The sequence below is a fragment of the Eucyclogobius newberryi genome, unplaced genomic scaffold, assembly GCF_026437365.1.
Source record: "Eucyclogobius newberryi isolate DKJ021-1_F unplaced genomic scaffold, fEucNew1.0.hap1 SCAF_20, whole genome shotgun sequence".
Taxonomy (NCBI): Eukaryota; Metazoa; Chordata; class Actinopteri; order Gobiiformes; family Gobiidae; genus Eucyclogobius; species Eucyclogobius newberryi.
In genome coordinates, this window is record NW_027315835.1 from 21,808,186 (window position 1) to 21,818,431 (window position 10,246).

At 39.9% G+C, this 10,246-nt stretch overlaps 1 protein-coding gene across 3 annotated transcripts in view; it reads right to left on the minus strand.

The window, feature by feature from the left end:
• mrtfab (myocardin related transcription factor Ab) overlaps positions 1–8,944 on the minus strand; it is a 41,821-nt gene extending 32,877 nt beyond the window's left edge. For all 3 annotated transcript variants that reach the window (XM_072456570.1, XM_072456571.1, XM_072456568.1), the window contains exons 1-3: positions 8,659–8,944; positions 8,019–8,080; positions 4,487–4,672 (exon numbers count right to left, since the gene is read on the minus strand). In XM_072456570.1, the coding sequence (XP_072312671.1) occupies positions 4,487–4,672; positions 8,019–8,061 (229 nt within the window). In that variant the 5' untranslated portion in view covers positions 8,062–8,080; positions 8,659–8,944. The remainder of the gene's footprint in view (positions 1–4,486; positions 4,673–8,018; positions 8,081–8,658) is intronic.
• Positions 8,945–10,246: the final 1,302 nt, after the last annotated feature.

The window sequence follows — 10,246 nt, forward strand, 5'->3', positions numbered from 1 at the left end:
AGGTTGAGAGGCGTGGTCCTTGACAAATAAAACAGGCTGCCAATATGTTCCCAACACTGGCATTGTCTGTTTATCTGTTTCCTTGCCGCGTTTCACGGTCTGTGACTCAAGCATCTTACAGGGTTTGCACATGATGCATAGCTCTCCTACTTTGCTTCTCTTCCCAAATGGAAAAATAAAAAGATGGCTGGCATACAATTTCCATTAATCATCAAGTTCAAAGTGCTTCTCTAGTTGATTAGATTACATTTGCTTGCTCTTTTAAGGAATCCGTTGCAAGATAAATGTCTATTTCACGCCTGATGATGTCATTCTGAGGAGACGTACAGCTGGACTGTGTTTGGTTTACTTTAAAAACACAGCCCACTTTAACTCTTTTAACAGCTTTTCGTACCACCACTCAATTTCTTTTCCTCTCCTCCAGCTCACCCCTCCATCTCATTCTTCTAGCTCTGATCTCCCTCCTACTCTGAGGGCGATGGGGGCCTCTGCGGTTGGCAGCCTCCCAACATGTTACATAAGAGCAGCATGGAGCTCCCTGTATCACCGCTAGCCTTGGGTAGCCCTGCATACGATACATGTTTGTGCATTATTACTAAGCAAATACTCGGATTAGATCTGCAGGTTTATGGTCTCAAAGTAGTCCGCTATTCTCCCACTTTTATTTAATTTATGACATGCTAGAATAGAGATGAAGTTGACATTTTGTTGAGGGTAGAAATGTATAATAAATAAAGCTGCATCAATAAATTCACCTGCAAGGGCTAACCAAGACATCATTGGATCTTTTCTACAAATCTGCACAATCCAACGCACGCCGACGTTTTTATTCCCAGAGCACTCACTGTAGCTGCATTAATAAGATGGATTGAAACGTGCAGACGGCCTCCAGACTCTGACGTCCATTACAGAATTATCAACTATAAAAGGCTGGGATTCCACGTCTGGAACAATCTGTCCTGAATGAAAGGAATGGGTCACATCCTCACAAAGACTGCAACTCCTCAAATCCACTTTCTGCACATCCAAGCGTAGGAGAAAGTCTTCCGTTGGGTGGTTCCAGGGTCATGGCCAGGTGAAAACTCAAATGAAATAATAACAACTTTAATGACAATAAATATGTGTAGGAAAACAATCAATCTATCCTCTGTTGTCTTTTGTTAATTTGTTTTTATTAATTGCATTTATTATTGCCTATTTGTATATTGTATTGTTTTAGTTTTTACTTTATTGATAAAATAGAATTGAAATTATTTTCACTATGAGCAGCACTTTGGAAATGGCTTTGTTTGTAAAATGTGCTACAGAAATAAAGTAGATTAGATTGGATATACAAGCTATGACGACAATTACTTTAATTATACTTTCACAAACGGCAATATTATTTACCACCTTAGAATTTTAACTAATAAAATGGATGAAAAAGAATGCATTGTAGCAATTAATATATTTTGAAATCTGGGGTGATTTATTTTGCCATTCCAATGATCATATAAGCCAATTCTTACAAACAAAGCTAATGAATGCCCTGTACATAGGCGTATCAAAAAATAGAAGTAAAATTTGCAGAAATGTTGCATTCTGAACAATCAAAAAGTCTTTTAAAAGGAAAAGGAACACTAATGCGTTTCGATCAGAGGTGTTTGACGGGGCATAGCCAAACCATAAGCCATTTTCCATTATTCCATTATATTAGCCATTATTTTTGACTCCAGATAGAGACAGAGTGCCGAGTTAAAAAGAAAACTAACAACTTTACCTGAGAGGATGGTCATTTCTCTTTGCACCATGCTGTTCCCATGTCTATTCCATCATTGTCCAAGAACAAGATGAAGAACCATCCAGTGGCCACCTCCTCTCACCACCACCACCACCAACAACAACAACAGTAACGGCAGCAGCAGGCAGTCCACAGGTTGCACCTCACATTCCCTGCCCGTGCAGCACTACAAGTGTGTGCACGCCCCAGCGCAGAGGGCGGTGTAGGTCCCGGGACCTTCCTGCCACAACAGCGGGGCCAAAACAAGATCCACCCAAAAGGTCCCAGGGTCTTCAGAGTTTCATTCAAAAGTCAATACAAGTCCGACTGGAACACACCCATGGCTTTACATTTTCCCCCACGTTTCTTTCTACTCCTTGGAGAAGTTATGCAATAGAGCCATTACAGACACGACCTCCCCCTCCTCCACTTGGACTCTTCCTCCTACTTCTAGTGCAGCCCACTCTTCACTTTCAAGTTTGCAGAGTTAATATCACAGTGCCATTACCACTTTGCTGACAAATTCTTCATCTTTGTGTGGAGAAAGACTTGTTGACATCTGTCTTTAATCCCTGTTCTGTAAAACATGTCAGAGCTCTGTATATATGCACACACACGCTTAGAAGTTCAGCTAGTGGAGAGGAAGCCACTCTGTCATAAACACATTGCATAACCAGGTGACTGATGTTAAACTTTGATAAGCACCATTAGGAGGGCATTCTGTCTTTTTCACAAGTGAGAAGTATAGGGAAAGGCCGATACAGTCACATGCAGTCACATTTCAGCAGTGTTCCAAGGCGTTCTAAAACCTGCCTGCAGCGACATGTCTTCGGCTGGGTAAAAGTGTTGTAAGGAAAGGGCCTGTTGGGAGTGGTGGCCCCAGGGAGTCAGAGACTAAGTTTCCTTTTGTGATTATGTCAGGTACACATGCACAAGTATCCACATGCAAATCTTTAACACACTTTAAAAGTCCGATGCTAGACATTTTGGCGTAACAAAACGTATAGAAGTCAAATCAAGATATGTAGGATAGGTACTTCAAAAGAGATAATTATTATTATTATAGCTTAGAAGAACATTACTTTGTACAGAACTTATCTACAACATTTACCTTTATTATTGATAATACTTTTTTAACGGTTTTATTGTTTTGAAAAACTGTCCTTAGAGCAGGCTTGCATCTCCACAAACTTTAATTTACTTGGCCTGGAAGAGTCTCCTCCTGCTTGTTTCCATGGAAATGCCTTTCCTTTAGTTTATGGCATAAAACAAATGTATCTGTTTGGAGAATTTTACGAACAATGGTTTTAACTTTCTGTTTCCATTGATGACTTTACACCTCCAGAAAGTTACATACTGTTCCTTTTTAATGGGGATAAATTCATGTTGTTGTCATTCCAAAGAGCTTCAAGCCATTTTTTTCCAATATATTCGCTACTGGTTAGAATGTTTGCTGCAATATACCCAAATACAAGTGAAGAAGGTTCATTTGTTGGCAAGACTAGTACTTGTGATACCGCTCAGGTATTACCATGCCTGCCCATTAGCATCCGATGGTTGCTGAACTAGTCCCGCTGGATTCAAGAACACACGCCAACTCTCAGCCACTGCTTTCACTATAAATCATTAAACCTTCCAAACCCCTCTTTATATAGAAGCGAGTCTCACATTAACTCAACCTGAGGTCAGCCCACCGTTGGTTCAGTAAAAATAGGAGGAAACACCGGTTAAGAACAATGGCCGGTGTGAAGCAGTCCTGATAATATAATGTAGGTGTGTTTATGATGGTACAACCTGAGTACTTTTAGCTATCGTAAACTGCACTACACACTACATAAAAGTGAACAATCGTGGTCTCTTGACAAAAAAAAAAAGAAAACAAGTTCACCACTTAGTTTGGGTTTTACAGGACAATGATATAATAAGTTCAAACTCAGGAAGCTCCATCAAAACATTGGGCTTTAGAGCTTTTAAGAGACAGATGTTGAAATGTGCCTGCCACACGTTGCTGCTGTTAGGGAGTGAAAAAAAACTGCCCCTTAGGTAATGAGTAATGACCTAATGATTATCTTCTGCTTCACTTCCCATAATACAAATATTAAAATGTTAATTATTAAAAACAAAGCATAGATAATTTAGTTCCCTGTGACTCATGTAAAAAGCCCTTACAAACTAGAAAGGTTTTTTTTTAACTTTCCCTGCTAAAATTATACAGAAAATTAAATGTCTGTGATAACTGCAAGACACTCTAACATCGTCTATTCCAGTCACAGATGCAGACAGAAAAAAATAATAGCACAGTTAATATTGCTTTGTTCGATACATTCTAACAATTATTCTTTGGCAGCGTAAAGCTAAGTGAGCCGGATACAAATATGCAAGGTCTCTCTCCATCTTTTCTCCATGTCAGATGAAAGCGTGACACGTCCCCAGGGGGCTCTAAGCCTCTTCCCAACCTCCTCAGTGTTTAAATCCCCACAGAAGTGAACATGTAGTCTGTGTGTGCAGACAGTGCCCTGCAGAGGCCCACAATCTAATCTACTCAAACAGCGTGTTAGCCGCAACAAGCCAATTACTACTTCTTCTGTAGCTGTTTGTATGCACTAAGACGTATATAATGCATTTGTATCAGCTGATAAAGAGAGCCCACAATCAGACATGGTCCTCTGTTCACTTTGACCTTGTTTTAATTATTTTAAAGTCATCAGAAGGAAAAAAAAGTCCTACCGGTCTTGCGTTCCTTTATGGGGGGCAGTTTGGGGACGGGCTGAAGGGTCAGCTCTTGCAGCTCATTGGCCACTGCCTCGCTCTGTGGACTTGGGGCTGACCCTGGCGTCTCGGTCACTTCCATACTAATGGAACACGGCTCCCCCACTTTCTGTAGACGCGCGGTTGCCATGGCGACAGACAGACCTGCAATGAGAATACATTTAGTATTAAAGAAAAAAACAATCAGCCCTCTCCAAGACTAGGAAGGATCATTACAATGCGACAGAGAAAATGCCTCAAGCACTTCCTACGGTTTTCCTGTCAGTCAGACAGCTCCATTACCGGTTTATGCCTCTGTCAGTGGATTTCTCTCTTTCTCTCACACACATCATGAGAGGAGAAGAATGCAAGACTAGCGGATTAAATCAGCCATTAGAAAAGAATTTGCATGTTTGAACTTTAACTACGGTTGCAGTGGCTACTGCTTTAGAAATATTTTGACTTTTACTGTTTAAAACCATGGCGGTTCCCAATATTTAACAACTTGCTGTCAAAAGGAGTTGAACTTAGGTGTTTAAAACGTGTTTCTGTACGTTTGTCTGCTGCATATAGTTCATGTGGCACCAGGTCAGATGTCCTCTGGGGTGGAAAATGAGCTAAACTGCAGCAAAGGTCACCACATCAAAGCAAGCCCGATCATTTGATTTGGAGAAAAATTAACTCAAATGTGTATCTAAGTTTCAGTAGAGCAGGGTGCTTATAGAGTCCGCCTTGTGTTCGAAGCAGTAGTTACATAGATGAATTTAAACTGCCAACTAGAGCTGGGTTGAAAAATTTGATTTTGCGATTTTAATCGATTCGCATATTAATGACCGATTATCGATTCGTACGTCCAAAGATCAATTCCCCCCCGGTCTAAAAATAACTCGAAAACAATCATGGCGTCGGACAGAGATGGTAACGTTAGCGTAACACTTAAGACACCTGAGACACTGAAGGCACCGATTTGGAGGAATTTCGGGTTCCGGGAAATAGAAGGGACCAACGAGCTGGACAAAAGTAAAGCGTTCTGCAAAAAGTGCGGAATTGAGGTAAAGCACTGTGGTAATACCACCAACTTAAAGAATCATCTGCGGTGGCATCACCCTAACCTGTCCTTGGGACCGCTTTTGGGTGAATTCTTAATTATTTTAGCATTTAAGCATAATAATAATAATGCACTGGTTAGTGTCCCAGTAGGAATCCACTGTTGCAGATGTAGTCACCTCAATGATGTCCTCCATTTATTGTCCTGAATTATCTTTCTTGAAGGTAGATTGACCCTTAACCTTTTCATCAGTCTTCCAGCCATAACTACCAATACTTGTAAGATTTGCTGTTTAATATTGATACAATACTAGTTTTAATATGTTGCTTCTCTACACAATCATGAAGTGAAGGAAACGGTTCAAATACATTTTTCATTTTTAATAACATTAACCCCCGGATCGAATCGAAATCGGATCGAATCGGAAATCAGATTGAAATCGGATCGAATCGGATGGAATCTGAGAAAATCGGAAAAAAACAATTTTGAAAGTAAAAATCGGAATCGGATCGATTCTTGAAATTTGAATCGAAACCCAGCTCTACTGCCAACCGTTTCTAATTAATACCAAAATAATATTTTTTTTTTTTTAAAAAAAGAGGAAAATTAAGGGTCTACCGGGCAAGCAAAGAAGGCTTGCAACTGACTTTTACATTTTTTTTATTTAGCTTTTAGCTAACCTTTTATATTTTGTCTTCTCTTTTTTTAACAATGACTCTGTCCTGTTCCTTCTGGGAGAACTCGAAAAGCAGGGTCAGGTTTGTGCTCCAAATTGCATTTTCAGTTCTGTATACAAATGTTTGGTCTATGGATCAATGACTTGGCCCAACATTTTCAACACTTTGTTTAGCTTCAAGCAGTTGTGTGTATTTTAGAACCATAAATGAAACCTCAAGTATATATATAAATCCTAAATTTGTCCCTAAATATGTTTCAAGCAATGCACAGCTTCACATAACAAAATTTCCCCTTGCTGTCACCATCAATAATAGTCCTAAGGCAACACAAACTTAATAACTCTAAGCTGACGAGACTATTTTTATATGAGCAGGTTTGCGTTCCATCTAACCCCCTCAAAGTATATCATCAGTATATCATCAGAGGCGAAAGACATTTTTAGACCTCGTATTGCACTATGCGGACCTTCTAACTTGGCAGCAACTCGGTGGATGGATGTTTAAAAAGGCACAGGGTGAGTGGTTTGTTCGTCTCTGTTTTGCACTCTCTTCAAATATGCGTGCTCTGGCCATGGGGTTCTGGAGGGGATTGTGACATTAAACCACAGAGGGCTTGGAAACAATGACACAGTGTTTTTAAGAGATGACATTTATCTTCAAACGTTGCCATCAACATGTTTGGTAAATGACCACATCACTTTGGGAAACATTCTTTAAAGTGAAATGAAATGGATATAATGATGCTAGTGATTATTATGTCATTCAAACTGTGCTGGTGCAGGTCAAGGCGCGTTTACTGGTCTGGCTGGTTTAATTGACCTACAATAGCAACTCAAGCAGAAAACTCTTTCAGGCAGAGGCCTAGATTATACATGATGACCTTAATCACAGGAGCGATGAATAAAATACCCAGAAAAAAAAACAATTCAAAGAAATAGATGCCAACATAACAATACTACTATATTTAACACATCGTCAGTTGTGTGGTCTTGTGTTTAATCTTAGTTTACTTGTTACTTTACTTATTTTTCTTTTCTTATGGTTTTAAGCTTCAAATTGATTTTAGTGGTTTTGTTTTGGGACTAGTAAGTTTTGAGCAATTTGAGCACTTCTTATACCTTTTGTAGTTTTGATCCGTGCAATACTTTAGAAACAGTTTTTGTTTATGAAATGTGCTATAAATAAAGTGGATTTGAATTTACAGGCTACAGACACAGACACAGACACACACACAATATTCTGTGTTGTTTTTTCCCCGTTATTTTAGCAAATATAGCTCTATGGATGTTAGCAAACTAGCAACAAACATGGTGGATTTCTACGGTAACGGTCATTGTGTTACTATCCGGAGCTCTATTCACATTCCTCTGACCTCCTCCTTGGTGGACGAGTGCTCCAATCACGGAGCCACTGACTCCTGATAGCCTTTATACATAGCAACATTGCTGTGTGTGCTGATGTCATTATGTACTGATGTTATTATATACATACTAACATCCATAAGTACTGTGGAACACATATCCTCCCAGCAAATGTACAGACATGCACAACACAATGATTGCAGCGTTCTTTTCCCACACGTCCACACTAGCCTTTAGATATCTATCACAATTGTACAGGTGAGAAACCAGCACAGCCCCAGCCCGGGACAGGCCGTCTTTATTCAGACACAACACCATACACCAGCAATAACACGCCTCTTCTGTTCTACTGATGGGGGAGTGGCCCTAAGCTTTATACTAAGAATATCAAATGTTGTTTTGGGACACTCTTTGTAGTAACTTACCTGGGTTTTTACGTATCGCAGGTGCGTTTTTCCATTTCAGCATGAAATAACTTCGAGTAGTTCTGGAAAAAAACAAAAGGCAAAGTAAAATACACACATAAATCCTTATTTTTTTGCACGGGGTCAATGACTCGTATGGATAAAAAAAACAAATAGCCAACAAGCACGAACATTTGTTGAAAAAAATACTGGAGAAACCACAAAACAGAGCTGATAAAATGTTCATGTCGGAGGCCCGTTCACAGATGTCAGGAGCCCACAGCTGTCACTGTCCAAAACACACTCAAATGCTAAGCTATTGTTAGCATGTCTGGGTGGGAAGTGGGAACTAACCTAAATACTGAAAACACAACACGGAAAGAGACAAGCTTTTCCAGTTATAGACACAAAGTAGCATACGAGTATCTATAATAATATGATAAAAGACTCACAATGTTACATCTAACCTTTAATATGTTGGTCATCCCTTGTATTACTGACGTTTTACACAACACAAGAGAGTATTAGCCAGGATCTGTTAGCCGCGTCGTTAGCTGTGCATCACTGCTGCTAACATCAACTCTTCGCTTACAAGACTATACGGCCATTGTATTCTCTAAAGCTAAACCATTGGTAAATGAACATGCGTGGAGAAGCTTACTGTTCATGGTAGCCTCTTCAGCCTTGTGTTTGCGGGTATCACACCGTTACTTCCGAGCCACAAGGGGAAACTTTAGCCGGAAAGCCTCCTCCTCTGCGTGGGAAGACAGACAGCCACCCAGCACAGCTCCTCTGCAGTGCGAAAATCACAGGTTTAATTGAAGTCGGCACGGCACTATTCTGCAAAACAAAGGCCTCGTGAATTTATAGATTAACTAAATCCCCCGAGTCCCACTCAAACGCATAGATGTTTAGGTTAGTTTCTGATTATAATGTTGTCATACACCACAGCATGCAAGCAAGCGTGTACAGACCATGGTCCAGACACACACCTCCGAGCAGACTTTGCCTCCATCTAGTGGTAAAACAAATGCACTACACGAGCTCGTTAATGTTAGTGTTCATGATGTGACCAGAGCTTCTCAAAGTATGGGGCGTGCCTGTTTTGAGCAACAAAAAAACCGCCCAGTGCCAACACATGGTTATTCTCTAAATACGAGAGCACAGCAGAGGTGTAGGTCAGCATGCCTCAGTGCCCCCTAACACTTGTTTGCCTGTCTCTCCTCTGTCCGTCCTCTGTCCCGTCGCACGCGCTTCTGTCCTGATTCCCCCCCTAAAGTAAAATTATTTCGCTTTTATTTTGGTAACTTTCTGTGTGGCCGGAAGTTACAGTGAAACGAAAATCTAATTGAAAGTTAAAAAAAAGTAAAGTAATCTATGATTAACGGTGAAAACATGGATCTATAAGATAGAAACAGCATGGTTGACAGTCTACAGTGGACAGGGGAACAAGGTTTGTAATATGAATGAATGTATTATTGAACAATTTTAAATGTTTATTTTTAACAGTTATATATATAACAGTTATGCTAATATGTTTTGAACTAGTAACAGTGATTATACGGACAAAATGTTAATTATTCTTTATTTGTCATTGCCTAGCTCTGATGTTGGATAAATAACACAGAATGGAAACAATAAAAACAAATTTAACAATCAGTTCTGGCCTGACACTTTAATTTTTTGAGGCTAACTTTTGGACTTGCTCTGCTACTGACTGCTCATGTGATGATATGTTGTTATTGTTGTTGTTGTTGTTGTTGTTGTTTTATGGCGATTGGTATCCAAGTGTTACATTACCGCCAGACTTTATTCTTTAGACTTCATTTTTCAGAGTCCTCTTCTTTGGTGTTTTATGTTGTTGTTGTTGTTGTTGTTGTTTTATGGCGGTTGGCATCCAAGTGTTGCATTACCGCCAGACTTTATTCCTCAGACTTTGTCGTAGTCCTATGGCGGTTGCATACAAGTGTTGAAGCATATGCGAAAAGAAGTCTTGTGCATTCGCATCCTTTCCGCTTTGAACCCATGGGCTTTGAAGACAATGAAACATAAACACAGAGGTACGAGGTACAGTCTGTGTGGAGGCCGGCTGGGAATAAAGTCTGGCGGTAATGTAACACTTGGATACCAACCACCATAAAAAAATCTTCTTACAATCCAGTCACAGGGATCATGTAAGGCATAGTTGCTTACTTAAATAACACAGGATTGATTGGAAGATTATAGAGTTTTTAGCGCATCGTTGTAGT